Raw genomic sequence first — 26,015 nt, 5'->3', positions numbered from 1 at the left:
CAAACCCGTGAACTCCAAAGGACGGACAGTGGAGATACCCAGTGTCAAGCTCAGCGCTGCACGTGTGGGCACAATCACCATGGATTGGTTTCCTAAAGGCTGAAGCGGGCGTAGTAACCTACAAGTAACTACACGGTGTCTCTCAAGGGGACATACATGTTCTGGACTTGCTGTTCGCACAAGTGTGTATCTGAGAGCAACTAAAATCCACTGAACCACGTACCAGCAGAGTTCAGTAGGGACACAGGCCCAGTGACAGCCCAGTCCCTCCTGCTACCTCAAACCGTGCTGGAAGTCAGGAGCCTAAGTTTACATCTCATTTGTCCTAGTGTCCACGCGGCCTTAGGCATGTACGCTTCCGGTCCTGGACTTCCTCTTTATAGATACAAATGTGGAGAGGGAAAAGGCTGGTGCAACATGTGAAAATGATCTTGACTTCCCCCAAAATCCTGTCTCCTCGGACTGTATTAGGCAGTTATTTTCATTTCAACCATCCTCCCAACTCAAAGCACGGACATGTGCCACTGAATCCTAAGAGCCACACGTGAGGAAAGAGGTGTTTCTTCGTGCACAGATGAAGGTTCAGAAAAGCCGAACAACTTGCTCACATGCAGGGTGGACAGGGGCTGGAGCTAAGACAACTTCACATATTCTCCCCACAACACTGCTTTTCCATGTTGGACCTCTCTAAAAACCCCCACCAAGACAGACATGTATTTAAACAGGAAACGGGCAATCAACCTTTCAGGAGGCCTCTTCTGCATTAACACAGCAGCCATCCGTGGTCGTCTGTGCCTACTGGTGTGAACACCGAGCTCCTGTACATCAGAAACAGGCACACCTGATTGTTTAGTGAAGAGGATGAGTATATTTAGTTCAGGGGAGACCTAAGAGACCAGAACTAGGTGAGGGGCCTCTCTCTCCCTTAAGACCTAAGCCTTACAAAGGAGCCAGCTCAATCCTTGGGACAATGGGTGAGGGAAGGGAAATGTTTCATCCTTCCTGCCCTTGCTCAAGCAGAGCAACTGAAAAAACAGTGGAGCGAAGGTTCATTACCTAATTTAGGGTTAGGCCTAAACCTTAAGGTATACCAGCGAGAACCCAACACCCTCGCCAGTTAAGCTGGAGCTTTGGCAGTGCACCAGCTGAATGGGTTTAGGACAATTCAGTTTGCTCTTCCCAAAATCATTTGACTAAGGGCTGCTCTTGAGGGCTCAAGCAACATGAAAGCAAGGTTTTAAAAATAAAGTGCATCTTATTCCTCTCAAAGAGCTGGCAAACAAGATGGTCTAAGGCTTGCTGGCCCTCCAAGATTCTTCCAAAAGGCCAGGTGATACCCATCAAGGCAGCTGCCTAGACTGGTGTTATGCTTTCTGTCTGGCCAGGAAACACTTTTCTAGCACTTGCTGCAGATGGGCAGTTATGCTCCAAGATGAAAGCAGTGGAGGATGTGGGCAGATCATGCAGAATGAAAGGGGTCAACGGGGGGGGGGGGGGACACACGACACAGTTCTGCAGGTCCAGGTGTCTGATATTTGAGCAAAGACAACAGCTGCACCTTGGGCCTAGAGTTCACTGGGGCTCAGGATAGGGAGACTGACAGCAACACTACAGTGGCCAACTGCTATCCACCATCAGTCTCACTGGCTACCCTCCATTCATTCCCAATGCTCTTACTTGTCCTCCAGGGGGAGGGAGACTGACCCCCCCAGACCCTTCTCAGAGGTAGCCCCTGATTGAAAAACAACAGATGTCCCCCCTTTCTGTATCCCACCTAGTCACAGCCTCGGGTGGCTGTTTCTTCTGCAAGAACTCCAGTTCTTGTCTTTCTACAGTCCCATGTGACCCCAATTTATCATTCCCTTCTATGTCACCACAAGATGAGCCTGGTCTCCAGGAATCCTGCAGATCGAAACTAGACTTACCTGGGCAAGAATGTGTCACAGGCGTGACAACTGGAGCAGAAGCAGGTAACCTTGGACCCTACAGTCCCAGCATCACAGCTGAAATGTCAACTAAGGCCTTGTCCTGGCACAAGGCTCCAGCCCTTTCAATTACTACCCAGCAAGGACAGCAATGAGGTGGGGTCTGCAGTCTGTTAACTGGTACCTTCACTGTCCCACGGCCTTCCCCGCAAGACCCTGCCCACCACCCTCGCATCTCAAGCTCTGCTTACTTCCAATACTCACTGATAACACACTCCCATTGTACTTTACCCTAGGAAACACCACCCGCTCCACCCACTGTGTGATACCAACAGCACCAGGTCAACCAACCCTTCATCCCCAAAGAAACCCCAACAGCTCAGAAGTGCATCAATCGACCTTTAATGTCCAAAAGAGGCGTGGATGCAGAGCATAGATGTGGCAGGGTCTTAGTCCCTGCACCAGAAATGAGAGATGAACAAAACTAGACACTTCCAACTGGCCAGAGTCTTGGAGGGCAGGGAGAAACACAGATCTAGACATTCATAAGAAAAATAAAACCTAAAATCAAACATTCAATCTTGTACCCAATGAAAGGTTTGAACAGGGAACTCAGTCACCACCAGTTCCCACCCTCCCCTGCCAGCACTGAAGAAAAACAAAAGCTCAATACACACTAAGGGCCTAGGAGGAAGGTGTGTTCTCCTGCCTTCCCCCCATCCCCAAGAATGGGCTGGGGAAAAAAAAAAGCTAGATTTCCCCACCCCTTACAGTGTCAACCCTACATGAGTTCCAAATGTGATTCGGAAGAATCAGCAGCTCAATTGGCAATGACAACCCCCACCCACCCCAATCGCTTCACCAACAGGTTTCCCTTGCACCCTTCTCTGGAATCTCCTCCGACTCCCAGCGCCTCATTACTGCACATCAGACCTGTTCCAAGGAGCCCCTACCTGCCCTCATTACTTCCAATTCTCACTTCCCACTAGAGGCTGCGACCAGCCACAAGTTGGCCCTGCCCCCCGATCCAACTCCAGGGCAGATGACAGGTGGCCATCTTGTCCTGGATGACCTTCCAAAACTTTTCTAGGGAACAGCCATAGGGCAAAGCAGAGCATGTAAGCTAGATGACTGAGGGGAGGGGGATGGTGTGACACCAACCCATCCTCACCCCACAACAGGTCACATAAAAGCCCACTTAGAACTAACTGTGCCCCCTACCTCCCCATACACCCTGAAGATTCCACTTATCCTGCCCCTTCCCTCCCCTTCTACCCCAAACCCAACCCCACACACGCACACAGACAAACACAGACACACACAAAGAAGAATCGAGGGGGACATTGATTTGGTTTGATTGCTAAGACCTAACTAAGGAACTACAGTCACCAGGAATTCCCTTGCCAGCCAACAACAGGGGCTGCTCTAAGAGAATTGAGGAATGAGAAAAAACAGGGCTAAGCAGGGAGCAGACAGAAGAATGTAAAGGGAAGTCAAGCTAGTCCTACTCCCAGTGTCCTACAACATGACCTCTGGTTGGAATAAAGGAGAGTAACCCACGAAGACACAGCCCTTACTTAGAAATCTTGACGAAGACGGCAGGACGAGTCTGCTCCCCACTCCCACACCACAAACACATCTCAGGGCCCCTTAAGACCATACCCACCCACCCCTGCCCCAAGTCACAGTTCAGTGGACTATTCTCCCTGGTACTAGAGCAGCCCCCCACCTACCTTCCTATCCCTCTCCTTGCCAACCCTAACCTGTCCTCATAGGCCCCAGCCCTCCTAGAGCAGCACCCACCACTGGAAAGGCAGCTGCAGTTTTACTTCCACCTCAAGACCTACTTCTATTCCTCAGCCCTCCTAGTCTTTTGGGTTTGCTGAGGGCCTTCTATTTTATCTAGGGAGAGAAAGAGAAAAAGAAGGGGTGGGAGAGATTTCCTAGTGCAGTACAACCAAAAAAATATTTTTAAAGTCTTAAAAAAAAATAAACATAAAGCAGCCTTCTTCCCCAGGCAACTAAACAGAAAGAAGTTTGGTTTTTGTTTACTGCGACACACACATGAAATCGAGTATACAGTCCATGCAGTAGCACAGCCATTGGAGAGGACTTCCTGATGCTGGCCCCAGTGCAAAACAGTCCCAGCAACGCCGCCTGCTTGCCATCGCTGCCGCCGCCACCTAGCCTTCACCTTGGCCACCTAGCCTGACTTGAAGAGGAGGATTGCAACTTGACCCAAGTAAAAATAGATGAAGTGCTTTGTCTCGTGTGTGACATAGCTGCCAAAATTTCGGCCCACGATACAATGCCAGGTAGGGTTATATTTCTTGTCAAATTCCTAAAAAAGAATAAAAGGGAAGGAAAGAAAGGTAGTTACAGTTATTGGAGAAGAAGTGAGAATGGGAGTCACTCCCAACAATTCTAGCACACACATTTAGTTGTGTCCAGTATCCCAACCTCCAACCGTGCCACCCCAGCCCAGGGCCTCAGAAGCTCAGGTTCTAACGCTGGCAACAGCACTCCTACCCTCATCAATAATGGATACCACAAAGGCTCCATTATTCCTCTCTGCCAAGCCGCTAGCACTCTACACCCTGATCATCTCTCCATCCTCTAGTTAGCCCACACCCAGACCTGCCCACCCTATGATTCAAGATAATAAGAGAAACCAAGATGTCATACAGCATAGCGAGTGGGGCCTGGCCACCACTGCCTCACACATGACTAAACCAGCACTAGACACGAGAACAAATGGAGACTAAGTGTTGAAGCACCACTGGGCAGTTGTATAGCACCAAGAGTGGTATGTGCACCAATTCCCCCACTCTATAAAACCATCCAAGCCGTCAAACAGTTCCCTAGCACCCTACAGCTCAGTTCTAGCTGTATCCTTCACAAACTGAAAGGACAGTAGCCTTTGCTCCACGGTAGGCACATCAGCGCTGCCTCACAGCTCTTGTGCACAGGATGCACAGCACTCCCTAACTTCCTGAAAGCACCCCTTCCACACAATTACTGGAGGCACTGAGGAACAAAGGAAGGTGAATGCAGCCTGAGTCCTGACTCTAGACTCTGCGTAGAGGAGAGCCATCATCGCTCACAAGGATTCCTCTCATTCTGAGACTATGAGTCTACGTTCTCTGCCTGGGTGGACTGGCAAAGCCAATCATGCAGCACTGACTCTTGTACCCAGCTCATAGAGGGGATTCTCATGACTTGTCTGATCCTACCCCTCAAGGGTAGGAAACGGCTCTGGGAAACTGGAGACCCCACAGGGCCCATCTTACTACTATGCCGCCACTCTTACACATCCTCTGCTGAAAATGCCGGTGCTTAGATGAGCAACGACTGGGCCTGGGCCTCTAGTTTAAACATGGCCTGGGGGGCTGGAGGGATGGACAGCACTGGCTACTCTTGCGGAGGGCCTGGTTCAACCCCAGGACCCACAGCTGCTCACAGCCACCTAGTAACTCCTACTCCAAAGGATCTGATGCACTTTTCTGACCTCCACAGGGACCGAGCACACACACGACATACACAAAGGCAAACAGTCATACAATAAAAATAAAGATATAAAGTAAAAGCACAAAACATAAAGCTGTGGGTCTTGACTGGAAACCAGGGACCCATGCTCTTGTTCCAACTGCCTCCTTGGTGTTAACCATTTCCACTCATGCATTCATCTGGGATTTTCTTTTAAATGTTATTTATTTGGGAATGGTGAGTGTGCCATAGCACACATGTGCAAGTCAGAGGACAACCTGCTGGAGTCGATTCTCCCCTTCTACCATCAGGCTGGGCAGCAGCCACCCTTGCCCACCGATTCATCGCACCAGCCCCGTTTAGGAACTTTTCAATCACTAAACTCTACCACTGAACTATTTTTATAAAATTTAGTCAATCCTCTACATCTGCAAGTTGTACATCTATATAAGTCAATCAACCACAGACTTAAAACTATTTAAGGAAAATTATACCTGTATTGAACATGTACTGATTTTTCTTCTCATTCCCTAGCAGTCCCTAGAGAAAGCAAGGGATTAAATATCCGAGCTCATTCTTTTAAGAACGTAGGGAGGGGATTGTTGGAGTTGGCTCAGCAGTGAAGAGGACTTGCTGCTCTTCCAGGGACCTGGGTTCAACTTCTAGCACCACGTAGCAGTTCAAAACCATCTGTAACTCCAGTCCCAGAAAGTCTAATGACCTCTTCTCGCCTGCACAGGTACCAGGCATGCATGTGGTGCAGAGACATATATAGGCGAAATACCCATATACGTAAGGTTACTTTTTTAAAAAATAAAAATATTGTGAAATATGCAGAATCCACATCCTTTTTTAGGGAAATGTAAATGCTCCATATCAAGAGGATCACAAGGGCTACACCACTGTAAATGAAGTTCCCTGAAAATCTGTTCAGGATCATAAAGCACTCATTCAAATTCTTTAGTCTTTAATTGTGAATACTGAATAGTTCTCAATCAGGCTGGTAATCTTAGTTCCCAAGTTGCTCTCATAGTCTTGCCCTTCCCCCACATGCCTCGCAGGGACCTAACTATCTGTAAACTAACTTCAGCAGAGCCTCATCAAGAATCATTAAGGTGACTGCTTTGGCAACTCAATCACTCCAAAATTCAGCTGCTTCACAGGTTTGCAGGGTTTTGTCTGAAGGGGCTACACCTGTTCTCTAAGAAACTGTGACCCCACTCCCACCCTAGCCCCGCCCAATGGAGCTCAGTGGTCAGTCCTCACACTCCTGGCTTACCTTCTTGATATAGGCAGCAATGTCCTTCTCTATGTTGTACTTCTCCATGGCCTGTGTGGCGCAGTCAACGGCATCCTGTTGCATGTCCTCAGACATGTCTGCGTTCTTGATCACTGCCTTTCGGTCAGACATCGTGACACTGCAGGAGAAGCACAAAAGGAAAGCTGACAACTTCTCAATGTGGGCACCAGACTAAGCTATGAGCCTCAGGGATAGAGGCTGGAAGGCGGGAGTGTATGAAACAGACAAGAGACAGCAAGAGGAGGGTTATGCTGGGCAAGGTGGCACAAGCCTTAAATCCCAGCATCTGGGAGGCAGAGGTCATTGGAGCTCTCAGTTCAAGGACAGACTGGTCTACAAGGGGAGTTCCAGGCTAGACAGGACTACACAGTAAAACCCTTGTCTCAAAAAAAAGTATGCTTACAAGATTTTAGCAGAAATATGGTCCCTACCTCTTGGAAATAAAGGGCAAGTTAAAAAAAAAATGTAGAGGTTAGGATTCATATTTTAAAAATCCATGTAAGTTGAGATTTCTTAAACTCCTAATAGCTACTTATTTTATACACCCGAGAGCCGCAGTGACACAACAATGCATCATCTATCTCTCACAGCAAGTTAATTTAATCTGTGTTCTTATGTCACCATCTGTAAATAAAAGGAAGTGTTATCCTAAGAATTAACCAGAAGCTAACACCAGAACAGATAAAGTATGTGATCTAAGGACTATTATAAACCACTGGTCTCACAGCAGGAAACACCTGCTAAGAATCAGTATCCCCTGTTTCTGGTCCTGACTGAACCTCTGTGGTCTCGGCAAGGCACCTGGCCTTTCTGTATCGATTACTTCCATTTTAGCAACGAGGTCAGCTCTCAACTGGAAGTTCTTTAAGAATTAACTAAGGTGATAGGAGAGCATCTGCAAACGAGGAGAGCCTGGACGGCCAGCTTCAACCACCACCTGTTTTTATAAATCAAAGTTACACATTACAATAGCAGAGATGACTACCAGCGACTGTTCTGACCACAAGGCCTAAAATATTCACTGTCCCCTCACAGAAAAAAAGGCCAACTCCACTTTGATTTAAAAAAAAGGGGGGGGGGTACTTCATAAGGCCTGGTGGCAAATAAAGACCTCTTAAATACCTCTAGAGAGGCTGTCAAATGTCATCCCAGCCAATCCTGCTTTCCCACTCTCCTCAATACAGTGTTCAATAGTCAAAGTGCAATAAAATGTCAACTCTAGATTTTAGTCAGGGCTCCAACAATTTGTCCTTTCTCTGAATTTTTGCTTCCTCGTGTAACAATTATTTTTATTCATTCAAAAAGCATTAATGAAGTGAAAACTTGGGAGAAATATCTTGAGAGAGCTGAGCACTTTCCCTTAATAAAAACTGGGTTTTTTTAATGAATAAAAACAGTGGTTCACACCTGAATGTCTAACGCTTGGGAAGAAGAGGTAGGAATAGCAGGCATTCCAAGCCAACCTCACCTACAATGAGACCCTGTTTCAAGCAGTAAAAACACAGGAGAGGAAAAACCTGGAGATAGAGGAGGTCTAATACACTGACATATGAGAACTAAGGAGGTTGTTGATATTACATCCTTGTTTCATAGCCGTGCTTCCTGGGCCGTGGCATTCACCATCCGGCAAGCAACCAGACTTCTGAGGTTGACCCATCATGGAACCCTGGCAGCCTATAGTTACAGGAGCTACTTTACAATAAAAGAAATGAGCTACAAAATCCTGCCCCTGTCCTTGACGGCTCTCATCACACACAGCAGTACCGAGTCGCCTCACCTCAACTCCAAAAGCACCACCAGTTGTGACCCAACCCTACGGAAAAAGATGCTACCCCCACTGCGTCTGACACGGGCTACCTACACTACCCACAGAGACTGTCAAATGCACACACACAATGTCTACATGACGGATTCCAGGCAGGGCTGCCCTTAACTGCAGCCAACGCACCTTGGCCTGACACGATCAAATGAAGCAAGGCGTCTACACTTCAGAGACGCCGGCTAGTGTTTAGCTCAGAAGGCTCTACCCCACTACCCCAGAGAAAATTTGGAGGCTCGGGGAGTCTATGGTGAAGAAAAGGTCAAGAGATGTCTGTTCAAGGCTGACTAGGTCTATGACCTTGGGCAAACAATCACGTTTAAAAACTGGAATGAGAGAAACGGGGCAATCTCCAGGAGGTGTGCGCAAAGAAAAAGGCTGCTGTGGCGAGACCTTTCTAGAAGGGAAGAAAATACAATGTCACCTGGTGGCCTATTCCAGCTTACCACTCAGAAGGGGGCACTGTTTACAAATCCAGAGGTTGGGGGTGGAGCCTGGCTACAGACAACGAAGTATGAAATTGGCACCATTTTGCCAAAAAAAAAAAAAAAAAAAAGCTCACCTGCTTCACTGCCTCATCCCCAAAGTCCAAAGGATCAACTCTGTCACAGTAATTAAAAGCTACTTTACTCTCCGAGAGAGAGCCTGCGATTACATAATGCTGGTCTTGTGACTACAATGCCACGATTCACCCCTGGCCCCTCAGGCGTCGCAGAAAGGTGAGGCCCAGCCTCAGCAAGCCCTATCCAAGGTGCCAACGAGAAAAGGATAGGGAGCTAGATGCCCAGCTATCCTTTCCTTCCATGGGGTGGGGGAGGTGAGCTGGGCCTCCAGATAAAAGGATGGCCCAAGGGCCCCAGGCCAGCTTCCTGAGTCACGAGCCAGGAGCTCCCGCAAAAGGAGCACTCCAGGACAGTTCTCGTCCTCTGCACCCCCGTCTTGCGACAAAATAAATAAATAAATAAAGCCCTAAGCCTCCAAATGACCCGGACCGCCCTGCACCATTCCTTAACCCGTACAAGCGTTACCGCCTGGTTTCGGATTTCCGAGGGGGCCGTACCCCCTCCCCCATACACACACACCCATCTCTTCCTCCAGAGAGCAGGGAAGGGGCACCAAGGGGCAGCACTTGGGGAATGAGAAAGCATCCGCCTCCCCGCCGCGTCCACAGGCCGGTCCTCCGCCCTCCCCCGCCGGGCCTGGAGCCGCGCCGGAGTGACCGGGCGACCTCGCTGCAGAAAGGACGCCCCGGACTGTGGCGGCGGCGGCGGGAGGAGCCGCGTCATGCCCGAGCCCTCTCCACCCGCCCGGCCGGCCCGGACCCCAGGGGCCTCCGCGCACCGCGGGCGGGCTCCCTCCCCGGGGGCCGAAGGGCCTCCTGCCGCCACTCGAGGGTCTCCGGAGCCCGGGCCGAGCAGGGCGAGGGCTCTCCCCGGGCCCCCGCTCACCGTCACGCAGGCGAGTCCGCACAGGCCCCTGGGGAGCAGCGCTGGGCTGAAGCAGAGCGCGGGCAGGGGCGGTGTCCCCCGGGCTCGTCCTGCAGCAGCAGCCGCCGCCGCCGCGGTGTTCCCCTTGCTCCCGCAGCCCAGGGCCGAGCGCACGCGCTGCCGTCCGCCCTCCGAGCCGCCCGCGCTCCGCCTCGCGCCACCCAGGCCGACCGCCCGCTCCCGCCGGTGTCTCGCCGTCCGCCGCTGAGCGCGGCCGACGCGCAGCCCTGAAATAGAGCCCCGCCCCCGCCCCCCTGCCGCGCGCGCCGCCGTCCGCGCTCCCCATTGGCTGCGCCCGCCCGGCCCCGCACTGCGGGCTTCTCCCCGCGCCGCTCTCGCTCCACATCTTGTTTCCTCCCACAATGCCTCGGGGCGGAGGAGGGGGTGGGGAAGGGGAGCTGGAGAAGGTGGGGGGAGGGAGCTGGGGCCTTAGGAGGAGGAGGAGAAAAGGAGAATGCAGACCCCCCTCTCTGCCCAGGCCTGGAGAGGCCAGGCTGGGGAGGTATTAAAAGAGTAGGCCCTGAAAGGAAAAGAGAGAGGGGTGAGACCCCACTTCCAAGAAGGGAAGAGTGGAGAGATGGAGACTAAGGATTCAGCAGAGAAGGGCTCCAGGTCCTTTAACTTTGGGAATAGGCAGGGGAGGGGATTAAAAATCACCAGGGACAGAGGACAATGCCGGACGCCATTTCCCTCTGCGGGCCACATAGCTGGCAACATGGCTGGCAACACTTGTAAGAGGAACAGCCAAGCCCCATGATGAAGTAGAGGCATCAGTGGTCCTCAAGGGACCCCCTGCCCTCACATTCTGGAAAGGTCTCTTTTTGCTTCCAGCTCATCCTTTGTTTACGAATCTGAGGCCATTCTCCCTACCCATAGCTGGGGCCCTAACCACTATCTTCAAAAAGAACGGACAGACAGCCTCTAGGGTTTGCGGCCCTTGGGTTCTCTGAGGATAGAAGTGAGAGGTCAGTCGACCCCACCTGTCCAGTTAAACAGGACCAAAGGGGACTGAAAGGAACGCTTATAGGTATGAGCCGTGCGGCGTTTTAAAAACTTCATCCGTAGCCCTGAAATGTACACAGAATGTGCTGGGTGATGGCGGTGACTGCACCGGCGTGCTCCTTTAATCCCAGCACTCGTGAGGCAGAGACAGCCAGATCTTTGAGGCCAGCCTGGTCTACAGGGAGAGTTCCGGGACCACAAGGGCTACAAAGAGAAAAACAAAAACTTGAAAAACAAAAAATGTAGACAGAGCATAGATAAACACCCCTTGCCAGGTCGGTTTCCTTGGACTACACTTGGATAGGTTTTAAAGCTCAGGCAGTAGACACTGTGTGTGTGGGGGGGGGGGGGGGTGTTCTCAAAAATGTTGTTCATGGTGCTCCAATCCAGAAAAGACACCCAGAAAATGTCTGTTTTTCTTCCTAAACTTTCATTCACAAAGGCTCTCTGTAAAGTCTTCAGTGAGAGATCAGACATTCTGACCTCAGTGGAGATTAGGGTATCACCTGGCATAGCAACTGTGCCCATTTTTTTCTCTTCCCTGACCTAAACCGTGAGTGAGAAGTCAGACTAGCTGTGGCCTTAACCTGCCCTGCTTGGAAGTATCATAATTTAGTGTTCACTATGTGTCCAGCAAAACTTAGAAAATGGTCCTCTCAGGCTTCTGCATTCCAGAGCTCTTCAGTTAAGGACTCAACCAGGCAGGGCCCAGGGTTTCCCTTCATTCCCAGGGTATTCTGATGTCAGCCTATGTTAATGAATGAGGGGTGGGGCCCATGAGGGAAGGGGCTAGAGCATGGGTCATCCACCCAGGGCTTTTACGGAAGGAACTCTTAGGTGGAGAGAGAGAGAGCTAATACCTTCCAACATCTGAAGGTCACAGCTGTGACGTAAAGTTGAAAGGGGATGTCCACTGCCCAAGGACACGCAATTCCTCGCAAGTGTATGAGACTTATTAAAATACTGCGGTTCGAGGTTGGCGTTGCGGCTCAGTGGCAGAGTCCATGCTTGCCCAGCGGGCTCAAGCCCTTGAGTTTGCCCCCCAAATAGTGTATGGTTTATAGATAATAATTAACCTTTTTGGCGCCTGTACTCTGTGCCAGGTTCTAAGTGTTTCAGATGTGATACTTTCTGCTCTACCACACTCCACTGTATTTGAAGTGAATGGATTACTGTCCCCCTCTGGATGAGCAGTTTTTAGTGTATGTCAGTGGTTTGCCTAAAGTCACCCACCTTGTCTTCTTGCAAGATTCAAGCTCAGGTTGTTCCAAGCGCTTACCACCTTAGCCATTAGGCTACAGAGCCAAGCTGACAGTGAGATAAAAGTTAGTGGGACTTGGCTCTCTGCCTAGATCATACCAGCATTTGTTAAACTTATCTAACCATCGAGTCCTTTAAATTTCTTTTCCTATTATTATCTATGTTTTTTATTTAATAATATTATCTATTATTATAATATTATTATATTATATTATTTAATAATATTATCTATTATTATTCTATATATGTGAGTGTTTTGTCTGTATGTATGTCTGTGCAACACATGTGTGCCTGATCTCCAAAGAGGCCAGAAAGAGCATGTCGGATCCCTGGAAGTGGAGTTAGATATAGATGTAAGATGCCATGTGGGTGCCGGGAATTGAACCAAGGTCCTTTGAAAGAACAACCAGTGCTCTTAGCTCTCCAGCCCCCTCCAACGTCTTGTTTCTTTTTCTCTTTCTTTCTTTTCTCTTTCTTCTTTCTTTCTTTCTTTCCTTCTTTCTTTTTAAAGACAGGGTCTCACTATGTAGCTCTGGTTGTCCTGGAACTCACTATATAGACTAGGTTGAGCTGAAATTTACAATGATCTCTCTCTCTCTCCTCCTGCCTTCCAAGTGTTGGGTTTAAAGGTATGCACCACAATGCCCAGCTCCGAAGCCCTTTGTTAATTCCAAACATTAATATCTCCAGGAACAGAGTTCAAGAAACTTGTCCTATACTAATTAATGCTACTTATGCAAAATGCCTACCACCTAAAATAATTACTCTGCAGCATTGTAACTATGATAATTAATATAGTGACCTAATTTGGTGGATGTCTATTTGACACAGCTGTTTGAAATTGCCTGGGTTTTTTTTGTGTTTTTTTTTTATTTGTTTTGTTTGTTTGTTGCTGTCGGTCACATCTTCTGACTTAAAACAGAAGGGGCTGATTTTGTCTTGTTGTGGACCTCTTACCCTCTGTCTGTTTCGACTTGAAGGCCTCTCAGATCATCCCTCAACTTACAAGTTTCACCCATATCCATAGCTTTTAACTATGGCCTGGACTCTGGGCACTCTTCTCATCCCCAGATTTCTCTACACAGGCCCTTCAGAGTCCACATACATACATATACACTCACACATACACACACACACCACCTGATGCTTAGCAGCATTTGGTCCAGGAGTGGATGCCTTTGATTCTAACTTCTTTCCACAATTCAAAAGCTGTGCTGTGTGCAGATTTGGCTATGCTATTCAGATCACAAACTTTAATATCTTCTTTATAAAGGTAAGGAGGAAAATGCATGAAAACTCTTGGCCCAAATGTCTGATCCATGTAGCTGATGAATAAACATTAGCCGTCATCAGCTTTGTTTCCCTTCCCTGGAGTTCTTATCTCCACTCAAAGCCACATGTACAAGCCAAAAACCAGGAAGCCTCCCTGGACTTGTATCTCCCTCTTAAACCCAGCAAATATTCATCACTACTCACAGGGATGTTTTTCTAGTCATTATAAATGCCCCGAACCCAGCCTGCTATTCATCATTTCTTAGTTCCCTGCCTCATTCTTGGCTCTCTTATTCTAGCTCAGTGGTTCTCAACATCCTACTGCTGTGACCCTTTAATTCAGTTCCTCCTGTTGTGGTGACCCCCGACCATAAAAGTATTTTTGTTGACACTTCAGAACTATAATTTCAATACTGTTATTTATCATAATATATACATCTGATATACAGGATATCTGATATGGGACCCCTGTGAAAGGGTCGTTCGACCCCCAAAAGTCTGCTCCATAGCAGGAATCCACTAACAATGCAGACATCCTTCCCCTGTTCAGAATAAAGCCTTTGCTCTGCTCCATAACAGAGCTTCTGCCTTCTACACACACCTCTCTGCCAGGCCTTCCTCCCCACACCTCCCATCTGAGCCTGCTGTTCCTCTAACACCTCAGCTGCCTGCATTTCCCACATGCAGCTGCCACACCTCTGTTCAAATGGTTCTTTACGCCCTGAGACTTGTAGCTTTCCTTCCTAGCTTTTCTTCCTTCAAGCTTACTTGAAGCCTTCCCTGGATATCAACAGGAGATTGTGTGCCCATATCCTGTGCTCTGTGACTCCCAGGGCTCATCACCATTAGGTTTGTCTAATATGATCGTTTCTTGCTGATAGGTGTCACATGTGATTTCTGTGTATTCCAAAGAACCCAACACAGTCCCTGAAACAAGGGGAAATTTTCCTAAGTATTAGGTAGCCTAGGCATGCCCATCAGTGGCTGAAAAAGCACAAATGGAAGAATACACCTTCCCTTCTAGATGTCCAGGACTCCACTCTTCTCTGCCAAGAACCAGCAATGCATGCTGTTTACCCTGAGCTCTCCCTGCTCAGAACAAACTGCCAGCTAAGATAAATCACCATCAGTACTGGGGAGAGTTCAGCCATGATTTCTACCTCCTCACTTTCTTCTGAGCGTTTGGCTGGGATCCTTAGGTAAACTTCAGCTGACTGGGTCTCCTACAGGAACGAAACCACAAGCTGTAGAAGTGACAGAAGTCATTTTGCCAAGCCCTTTAATCAGGTGAATTTCTTCAAAAGCCACAGGAAATTGGAGAAGGGTTAGCCTGGGCTACATAGTGAGTGCCATTCCAAACTGTGCAACAACGTGAAACCCTGGTCTCAGAGAGAGAGATAGGGAAGAAGGGAGAAGAGTGGGTGGAGAGGGAGAGAGAGAGAGAATACGATCATAGAGACCCTGTCCTTACTGTCATAAAAACACTTTCCTGTCTCAGTCCCAGAGTGAGATGGAAACAGTGAGATGAGATCGATGCCTCTCTCCCCGACCCCACCCCCTTCACTAGTACCTGAGACTGAATCCAGGGCCTCACCTGTGCCAGACAAGTTCTCTGCCATTCAGCAGTGCCCCCAGCCCCGCCTTCCTCCTCTTTTGAAAAACTTAGTAAAATTCGTTTTTCTCTTCTGGGCGTCAACCCCAAGGCCTTGCCCATGCTAAGCAAGAAATCCATCACTCATCCAGCCTTCTTTTGAGAGTAATTTTGGAAGACATAAAACCAAGTAAACAAACCATAACATAGGCTCTCTGACTCATCAGGCATACTAAAATGCAGTTAAGTTAGAAAACTACTTTGGGGAAAATCTTTTCACTAGGAGAATGGAGGCCTATTTTACAATTCAACAGATGGTAGTCCTGCTTTTTTTTCCCACATTATATATGGATGAGTGCATGCTACTATGCTCAGGTGTGGAAGTCAGAAGGTAAGTAGGTACTTTTTGTCAGTTTGATACAAACTAGTGATACCTAGGAAGAGGGAACCTCAATTAAGAACTTATCTCCAGGCTGGAGAGACGGCTCAGAGGTTTAAGAGCACTGGCTGTTCTTCCTAAAGGTCCTGAGTTCAATTCCCAGCAACCACATGGTGGCTCACAACCGTCTATAATGAGATCTGGTGCCCTCTTCTGGCATGCAGGTGTACATGCTGGTAGAACACTGTATACATAATAAATAAATCCTTTTTTTTTTTTAAGGGAAAGAAATTATCTTCATCAGATTGGTTTGTGGGTTTGTCTGTGGGTCATTTTCTTGATTAGTGATTGATGTGGGAAGGCCTAGCCCACGATGGGTAGTGCCACCCCTGGGCAGGTGGCCCAGAATTGATAAGAAAACTAGCTGAGCAAGCCATGGGGGGCAAGGCAGAAAGCAGAGTTCCTCTATGGTCCGCTCTGCTTTAGTTCCTGCCCTGTTTGTCTCAGAGATGGAAACCTAATACATGAATGAGTTGCAGGGGTCATTCTTGTCTTTCACCAGATGGTGCCCAGAGATTAAACTCAGGTGCTCTGGCTTGGCAACAGGAGCCTGTACCCACTGAGCCACCTTGCTTTCCCAAAACTAACTTTAAAAAAAAACCTTCAAGGTGCAGAACTCAGTGGGATTTTAAATATATTAGTTTTAATTAATATATTAATACATATAATTCTATATTAAATATATAAAAATATATGTATATATACTTGCATAGCTTTTTAGCAAGCACCCTGTCAAAATTTAAAACTTTCCATCATCCCCAAAACAAAACCTTCTGGATGTGGTGACTTAGGACTTTAATCCCAGCACCGGGAGGTAGGCAGACCATTGTGAGTTCAAACACAGCCTGGTTTACAAAGCAAGTTCCAGGACAACCAGGGGCTGCCCAAACTGCTAAGAATCATTACCACTGGCAGTTATTCTCCTGTTCCCTTCCAATCTTTGCCAGTCTACTTTCTACCCCTATGGAACCCCTATGGATTTGCATGTTCTGGACATTTCAAATACATGGAATCATACACTATGCTGTCTTCTATGGCTATTTTGCAGGTTTACAAATGCAGTGCAACTCGGTGCTTTATGAGAATGAACAAGTATACTGTACTCTGCTTTCCCCATAGTTGATGGACGTCTCGGTTTTTATGCTCTGGGCAATCAAACCCAAGGCCTTGCCCATGCTAAGCAAGAAATCTATCACTTTTTCTACTTTTTAGCTCTTATAGATGCTGCTGCCAGAAAGGTTTGTGTGGATGAAGTCTTCATTTCTTTGGTTGTGGAATTCCCCTCTCTCTAAGAGTAGAATTGCTGAGGGGTCATGGCAACTTTAGGCTAGCCTTTCAAGGAATAGCCAGACTGTTTTCCCAAGCAGCTATACCATTTTATACTGCTGCAGGCAGTGTATAGAGCTTCTAGTCTCTTCATGTCTTTATTAAAACGAACAAATGATATTTGTTCATTTAATTTTGTGTTGTTTTTGTTGTTGATATTTTGTTTTGTTTTGTTTTGTTTTGGGTTTTCTGAGACAGGGTTTCTCTGTGTAGCCTTGGCTGTCCCGGACTCTCTCTTTGTAGACCAGGCTGTCCTTGAACTCACAGAGATCTGTTCTGCTTCCTGAGTGCTGGGATTAAAGGTGTATGCCACCAAGCCCAGCTTTTTTTTTTTTTAAGACAGGTTTCACTGTGTATCTCTGGCTGGCCTAGAATTCATTATGTCCTGGTACATGGCTGTAATCCCAACACTTGGACAGTAGAGGAAGGATGATGACAAATTCAAAGTTATCCTTGCCAACATAGTGAGTTTGAGGCTATCCTGCCTTACACAAGACCATATCTCAAGATGAATACATGTATATTTGTGCGTACATACATGTGTGACAGTGTGTGCTGACACACTTTGAATTTCAGTACTCAGAAGGCAGAAGCAAGCAGATCTCTGAATTTGAGGGTACAGCCATGTACCACACACCCCACTTTTATTATTGGACTTTAAAAGTGTGTGTGTGTGTGTGTGTGTGTGTGTGTGTGTGTGTTAAAGGACAATTTGTAGGAGTCGGTTCTCTCCTTCCGCCATGTGGGATCTAGGATCAAACTCAGATCATCCGGCTCATCAGCTGAGCCATCTTGCTGGCCACATTACATGACTTCTTAGTTGTAGACAATCTGGTGGCTGGGAAGTGGCATCACACTGTGGTCTTCATTTGCATTTCTTCGATAGCTAACAATGTTGGCCATCTTTTCTCGTATGTTTACTGACTATTTGTGTATCCCATTTGAAGAAATGTCCATTCACATCCTTTATCCGTTTTTAAAAATTGGGTTATTAGCATTTTAAGTTATTGAGATATACGCATATTTAAAATTATTTTATTACGTTAAATTATGTCTCTGTATGTGAGTGCAGGTGCTTGGGGAGACAAGAGGAATCCGATCTCCCATAGAGCTGGAGTTACAGGTGGTTGTGAACTGCCTGGTCTGGGTGCTGGGAATTGACCTTGGGTCCTCTGGAAGAGCAGTGTGTGCTCTTAAACACCAAGCCTTCTCTCTAGCCTCGATGTATTCTTTACATATTCTAGATACTAGACCCTCATAAGACCATAGTTTACAAATAGCTTCACCTTTTCTGTGGATTTTATTTTCAGTTTCTTGACTGTCCTTTGAAGCACAGAAGTTTTAAGTGTTGACAAAGTACAATTTGTATTTTATTTCTCTGCTTGTGCTTTGATAGTATATCCAAAAAGTATTATTTGACCCTCAAATTGCAAAGACTTACTCCTGTATTTTCTCCTAAGAGTTTTAGAACTTCCAACTTTAGGTTAATGATCTGAATTTTTTTTTTTTTTTTTTTTTAAAGATAGGGTATTTAGTCCTGGCTGATCTGAAACCTACAGAGAGCTGCCTGCCTCTCTGCCTCCTGAATGCTGTGTTTAAAAGTGTGCACCACCATACCTGGCCTGAGTAAATTTTACATACATGTAAGGTAGGGTCCATATCATTGTTTTAGATGTGATACCAATTTATCCTGTGTCATTAGCTGAGGAGACTTATCACACACTTGTCTTGAGACCCTTGTTAAAAAAAAAAATAACGGACTAAAACAAAACAACAGTAGCAACTGTAAATGTAAAAGTTTACTTCTGGGGCTGAAGGGATGACTCAGAGGTTAAGAGCACTGGCTGCTCTTCCAGAGGCCCTGAGTTCAATTTCCAGCAACCACATGGTGGCTCACAACCGTCTATTACGAGATCTGGTGCCCTCTTCTGCTGTACAGGTGTGCAGAACATTGTGTACATAATAAACTCTTTTTAATTTTAAAGAGTTTACTTCTGGACTGTCAGTTTAACTTCATTGACCTACCTATTGATCCCCTTCTAGCACTGAATTGTTTCCATTACTGAAGCAGCAAACTGACTCCTCCAGCTTTGTCTTTCTTAAGGTTTGGTCAAGGGAAGCAAAGAAGCCTTAGTCATGAACACCTTGGCACTAGGGAGACTGAGACAACGGTCATGAGTTCCAGGACAGCCTTGGCTACATAGAGAGTTCTAGACCAGCTTGGGCTCCAGGGAAAGACACTATTTCAAACACAGGACACACTGCCTACTGATCCATTCTGGGTCTTTCGAGTTTATGATTTATCAATTTATGTTGGAAACTCTAATTGAAAGAGCTCAAGGAACAGCCTAGAGGTGAAGAGCTCACTGTCCTTCCAGAGGACCCGTTCACAGCACCCACCTCAGGCACAACTGCTTATACCTCCCTTTTCAGGGGAATCACTGCCCTCTGGTTTCCAAGGGCACCTGCATTCATACAGTACACACATAAACTCATGTAGGCACATACATATAAATAAAGATATTTTGCTTAAAACTGCAGTTGGTATTTTAATATGGGTTGTTTTGAATCTGGAAAGTACTGCTAACTTGGCAAAATTACATTTTCCAAGTTCTCAAGGTAGTTGGAGACCTACGATATGCACAGACAGGTTTAAGGCAGACGGCACTGAGACGGGTGACTAGTAATTAGCAAGGTGCTCGGAAGGCACAGGGTTGGGGCAAGCAACTTGCCTGAAGAACTAGGGAGCAGAAGAGCTGACGTTTTAATGTGAAGAGTGGGTGGGATTTAGGGGAAAAGGAACTCTCTTCAGATAGAAGCACATGGACTCAAGCAAGGAGTACCAGGAAGGCAGATCCATCAGGAACACGGTGTGCTGAGGAAAGCAATAGGTGAGAAAGGCTGGAGCCGGACTTTGTCAGGGCCCAAAGGATGAGCTGAGGAGCTAGAATCTAATCCCAGTGAATCTACAGCAGGGGGATAGCATGATGAACCTTCCTTAGGCGTTATAGCACAGATCTTGAAAGCCCCTTCAAAGGACCACATATGGTGTGTTTGATGCCTAACCCATGGAGCTTTTGGGAGGTAAACCTAGTGGGGAGAGGTTAGGTCACTGGGGACTCATGCACTCTTGGAGAGAATATTTGGAAAGAGCATTGCTATCCTTGTTGGCTCTATCTGTCTGCCTCTCTCCCCTTCCTGACTGTGGGAGGTACCACAGGCTTCTGCCATGATGCACTGCACTAGGACAGGCCCCAAAGCAGCAGGACCAAGTGACCACAGACTGAAATCTCTGAAACCATGAGCCCAAACTCAAACCTTTTCTTCCTGTAAGGTGATTACTACAGGGATTTTTGTTCACAGTTTCAGAAAGCCAACGCAGCAGGATCTGAGACACCAGAAACCTAAATTCTGTTTTCTGGGGCTCCATGACACTATCAAGCCCTAGAGAAACCAACAGAAGTGGCTGCCTTCTCCACTGACCATCATGGCCCTATCTGGGCCTCTCCCCTGAGCTTCTGTGGCGCACTGCTGCTCTGGCTTTATCCTACCTCGCTGATTACTCCCTCCAGTTTCCTCTGCAGGCTCCTCTTCCTCTGCCCATCCTTCAAATTTGGTGCGCCTCAGAATTCTGCTGTAGATCCTGTTCTCTTCCTTAGTGATCTCATGTTGCCATGGCTTCACGGCCAATCAACAGCTGACAACTTCAAGTGCCCTGATAAGTTTTCCCAGACCACCCTCCTCTGGATCTTTAGATTCATCAGCTTTAACTGACCACTGGATGATTTCAAATGTACCAGAATAGTGTCCAGTTGTGAATAGAGGAAAATTTCATGTCAAACAGTTCAAATAAGGTAGAAGCTTGTTTATGTAAATTACGTGTATATTGGTGTACGCCTGCTTTTGTCAACACGTGTACATGCCGCAAATAGGAGCGTAGGTGCCTGAAGGGGCCAGAATAGGGCATTGGTTTCCTCTGGAGATGGAGTTACAGCTGTGAACTGCCTGATGAGAGTACTGGGAACTAAACTTGGGTTCGCAACAAGGCTGTAGCCATTCTTGACAGCTGAGCCATCTCTCCTACCCTTAGAAGTTTATTTCTGTCTTATTAAAGGAGACCAAAGGGACTAGGTCTGCATCTGGTACAATGTCTCTCCAGTTCTCAGGATCTCAGGACCCTTCTGGCTTTCTGCCATCTTCACACCCTGAATAGTCCAAGACCGCAGCTCAGACTCCAGAATGCCTTTCCACGTGTGCTTATACTCTACCGATTAAAACTTAGTAAGAAGGACAACACAGCTATGATTGATATTTTGCTTATTCCGCGTGGCCATGTGGCCAGTCCCACGATTAAACAGGTAAGTACTAAACAGTGTGATCACAGGTACTCCATAAGCACCACATGTCTAGGGGCCTAGAGAGCACACAGTAAAGTGCTTGCCACAGGACCATGAGGGCCCTGGTTCCAGCTCCAGCAGGTATGTAAAAAGCAGGCATAGTGGGAAGCAGCAGTAATCCCAGCACTGAGGAGGTGGAGACAGATCTCTGAGGCTCAGGGGCTCGCCTAACCTAGTCGCCAGGTCCCAAGTGCCAGCGAGAGACTGTGTCCCAAAAAAGTGGATGGGTCCTGAGAAAGAACACCCAAAGCTGACAACTAGCCTTCACACATATACGCACATACATGTAGACCACATCTACATGTGTGCATGCTTACAAGCAAACACACGAACACAGGGGAAGGGTTAATGCATCTAAAGTAAAACATCATTCCCACCCCTTCCACACCTACTCACTTCAAACCTTTTCCTAACATTTCCATCTTTTTGTGTGTGTGTGTGTTGGTTTTGGTTTGGTTTGGTTTTTGAAACAGGGTTTCTTTGTGTAGCCTTGACTGTCCTGGAACTTTCTTGTAGACCAGGCTAGCCTCAAACTCACAGAGATCTGTCTGCTTCTGCCTCCCAAGTGCTGGGATTAAATGTGTGTACCACCACCACCTTGCCCAAAAAGTACTTTTCTAAAACCCAAAGCCAAACATAATAGACATATCTTCTTAAAACTTTCCAGGTTTAGGGCTGGAGTGATGGCTCACTGGTTAAGAGCACTCTACGAAATACCCATACACATAAAATAAGAATGAATAAAACTCAAAACAAAACCTTCCAGGCTTGATATACTAGAATACACACGCAATCCCAGAATTCTCAAGTCAAGGGCAGGAGAATGGTGAGGTCAAGGGCAGACTGGACCGCATAGTAAGAATTTATCTCAACAAAACACCAGTAACAAAAGAAAAACAGGTGAAAATTTATTCTGCCCAGGCTTTCTCAAGTTCTCCATGAGAAAAATCTAACCACCTATGAAGGTTTGCATTAAATAAAAATGTCCCCTAGCGAGCCTGAGAGCTGGCTTAACAGATACAAAGCAGTCACTGATCTTCCAGAGGACCTGAGTTTGGTTTCCAGCTCCCTTATCAGGGGGCAACTCTAGCGACAGAGGATCTGACACCTCTGGCCTCTGCTGGCACCTGCACACCCTCACATGCAGACCATGCATGCACTGACACACAACTAAAAAGAACAGAAATAAGCATTTTCAACAACAAAAATGTTCCTTCTGCTCTTCCATATTGAAGCACTTGGTTCTCAGTTGATGGCACTATTTGGGGCAGTTGGAACCTGGAGGAAGTTGCTGAAGGAAGTATACCACTGGAGTCTTGAGAGTTTATAGCCTAGCCCACTTCCAGGTCACTTTGTGGGTAAAGATGCTATCTCTCGGCTTCCTCCTCTAGCCACCAAGTCTGCCTAAACTGACTGCCTTGTCTTTCCACCATGATGGACTCTTACTCTCTTGGACCAAAAGCCAAAAATAAAGTCTTCCCTAAGTTGTTTTTGGTCATGGTGTTTTATCACAGCAACAGGAAGTAATCACACACCTCGTATCTGCTGATGTCCCTTACATGCTAAACTCCAGCCCCGTGTGCTTCCATCAAGTCTTTCACTGGCTCTGGCATCTCTGGTCCCTGGGCTTTCACATATGCTGCTCCTTGTATCTGGAATACTTTCCCCTGCTCTTGACCTGCTCAAAGCTTTGTGCATCTGTCAGCCTTGACTTCAGTATATCTCTTCTCCAGGAGACCTGGCTTCCCTGAGCCTCCGTTATTTCACTGCCGTAGTGTTGCAAGGCTTTTCCCGGGGAGATGTGAGCCATTTTCCATTCACTGCAGACGAAGCACTTGTGACAGACTAAAGAAATGATTCCACCTGTCTGGCAGTGGTGTCACCACCCTTTCATCCCAGCACTGGGAAGGCAGAGGGGGGTGGATCTCTGTGAGTTTGAGGCCAGCCTGGTCTACAGAGCAAGTTCCAGGATAGCCAGGGTTACACAGAGAGACCCTGCCTCCAGAAGTTTTTTTTTTTTTTTTTTTTTTAGGGATGATTGCACGCAAATCTGGCTTAGACCAATGAGTTTATTGGGGCTACTTACTCCTCCACAAGGGAGGAGTTATTTACAGGAGCATAGATGACTCAAAGGCAGATATGTCTTTGAAAAGCCCACCCCATCATTGACAAGGACTCATGAAATCTGCCTACTGAAGCTCCATAAAACTTGGAGGCAGCTGGGCATTCTAGAGAATATCTTCTCATCAGCTAGCCATGCCTATATAACCTCGGGGAGGGGTCTTGTGAATTCTGCAACTTTCTGAGCCTCCTAACTGCCCTTAGATCCCTGAACTTAGGGTGTTCTGTCATCATCCAGAATCTTGCAAGTCTCCTTCCAGGAGGAAAAGTTTCCATGCAGAGGAAACAGCTCTCATCTCACTACCTCACTTCACTCCAGGAAGATGTCCCTTTTCTTGACTGATCACAACTCTGCCTGTTGTATTAACTGTACCTTCGTCCAGTACCTCTGTCAAAGTCAGCCAGATACATTTCAGGGCAATCTCTTGATGTTGTCAAGATGGCCACCAAGTCTGGAGGAAAGGCAGAGGGAAACTTGTGACAGTATATCTTCAACCCTGCATCCACCAATTACCACTGGCCCTTCTCTGCCCAGGTCTGTTCTTCCATGAAAGCTTTCTGCTTGCCCTAGCCTTCACCCAAACACTTTCATACTGGCTACATGGGAGATTCTTTCTAGAGATGAGCTTCATCCTATACTGGAGATGATGAGAGAGAGGAACGGTCTACTTTAGAACTGCTGTTTGCTCAGCACAAGCAGAATTAATGCATGTTCCTAATGTCATATGAGCTTTGATCTGGAGATTTTTCCTTCCAGAAACAGGAGGTCCAGACCCAAAACCAGAGAAGAGTAGTGACTTAAGAATGAAGAAGGTGGAGTCAGACATGGTGGTGCATGCCTTTAATTCCAGCAGTGTACAGAGAAACTCTGTGTTAGGAAAAGAAGAAGGAAGAAGAAGAAGAAGAAGAAGAAGAAGAAGAAGAAGAAGAAGAAGAAGAAGAAGAAGAAGAAGAAGAAAGAAGAAAGAGAAGAAGGAAGAAGAAGAAAAGAAGAATCAGGGCTTGTGAGATGGCTCAGTGGTTAAGAACACTGGTTGCTCTACCAAAGAACCTGGGTTCAATTCTCAGTACCTACATGGCAGCTCACAATTGTCTGTGACTCCAGTTCCAGGGTATTTGGCACCCTCACACAGACATGCATGCAGGCAAAACACCAACGCACCTAAAAACAAATCTTTAAAAAAAAAAAAAAAAGGTGAAGCAAAAGCGTGACCTGTGGGGCTCCACTGCTGACATGAGAAAACATACTCTGGACCTTAGCTGCTTGCTGGTATTTTTTTTTTTAATAGCTTTAAGAGACAAAAAAAATTTTCTGGCTCACAATTTCAGAGGTCTGGGCCTGAGGCAAAGCAGAGAACCTTGGCAGTGGGAGGTTGGGGAGTAGGAGGCTGTGCACCTCCAGCGAGGAAGAGGCAGAGCAGACTCTTGGGAAAGGGCCAAGACTAAAGTACACATCATCAGACACAAGCTACGCCTTCGGTGGCTCACCTTCTCCAGCCAGCCCCTTCCTCTCCATAGTTCTCAACACCCTCTGTTATGTTGGAGATCTGAGTCCATCAACAGATTAAACTGTTCACTAGGCAAAAGACTTCACCATTTCGTGGTCTCCAGAAAAACCCTCCTGGACACACCAAAGGCATGTTTTATTAGTTTATATGTCTCTCTTAATCCAATCAAGCTGAACCATCACCTTGTGTTGGTGTTACTTTTTAAACTATTAGGTTTCTTATGACTCTCTTTCTCCCTGCTCCATCCCTTATCCCTCCCATCACCCCAACACCAGGTAGGAGAGAAAGGAGGTTAGTGGGGAGATGGAGCGTAGTTTTTCTTAGCTACTTCCTGCTGGTTAGGGTCATATGGTTCCTTATGTAAAGTCCTGTCTTTGTTTCAGGATATCTCCAACTTCTTCTCATCCAACTTTATCAACAGTAATGAGGAGCAGCAGGGGAGAGCACCAGCAGTCTTCTTTTTTCTCAGAGCTCTCTTTCTCTCTCTCTGGGCCTTGGCATGAATTGCCTCTGGAGTCCTCGGAATTAAACTATCTGCAGCTGGCAAAGGGCCCCCTCTCAGAGCCGGCATCAGGCAAATAGTTTGCTGCTGTGGACAATCAGTCCACATATCCTACACCTGGGATCAAAACAAAACCCACATTTACATCCACAACTGCACTGGGTTTGAAAAGGCAAGACTCACAGGAGACATAGCCAACACTTTTAAACGGTTGTTTTGATTAGCAGATGTTCTGACAGTTTTGTGAAGGAGCCAGACATGCCTGTAATAGAAGCACTCAGGGAGGCAGCGGCAGGCAGATCTCTGTGAGTTCCAGGCCAGCCTGGTCCATACACTGAGTCCAGGATAGCCAAGGCTACACAGAGAAACCCTGTCTTGAAACAAACAAACAAACAAACAAACACAAACAAATAAAGTGGGCAGGAGCCTGGGAGGAATGGGTGTGAGCTCACATTCTGTCAACACAGATGGATTTGCACAGAGGCAGAACCAATAACTGTCCTCCCGGGCCTGGCCCAGAAGCCTGACCTCCCTGTTCCCCTGAGTCATGATAGCAAATGCCTTTACTCTGGACTTTCCA

General features: G+C 47.1%; 1 protein-coding gene across 1 annotated transcript; it reads right to left on the bottom strand.

Moving 5' to 3' along the window:
- Positions 1–2,304: 2,304 nt before the first annotated feature.
- Dynll2 (dynein light chain LC8-type 2) lies at positions 2,305–10,217 on the bottom strand. The gene is made up of 3 exons (XM_021658137.2): positions 9,979–10,217; positions 6,691–6,829; positions 2,305–4,266 (listed from the first exon to the last, which is right to left on the bottom strand). Exons 2-3 carry the CDS (start codon positions 6,820–6,822, stop codon positions 4,129–4,131), a joined length of 270 nt encoding a protein of 89 aa, XP_021513812.1. The 5' UTR covers positions 6,823–6,829; positions 9,979–10,217; the 3' UTR covers positions 2,305–4,128.
- Between the last annotated feature and the right edge of the window lie 15,798 nt (positions 10,218–26,015).

This window comes from Meriones unguiculatus, chromosome 7 (assembly GCF_030254825.1).
Source record: "Meriones unguiculatus strain TT.TT164.6M chromosome 7, Bangor_MerUng_6.1, whole genome shotgun sequence".
In the NCBI taxonomy this organism is placed as follows: Eukaryota; Metazoa; Chordata; class Mammalia; order Rodentia; family Muridae; genus Meriones; species Meriones unguiculatus.
This window is presented reverse-complemented; position numbering and strand designations above follow the sequence as displayed.

Coding starts and splice junctions, on each gene's coding strand:
- Dynll2 (XM_021658137.2), bottom strand. CDS start 6,822: ATGTCTGACCGAAAGGCAGTGATCAAGAACGCAGACATGTCTGAGGAC. Junction 4,267..6,690: donor TTGCTGCCTATATCAAGAAG/GTAAGCCAGGAG, acceptor ATTCTTTTTTAG/GAATTTGACAAGAAATATAA.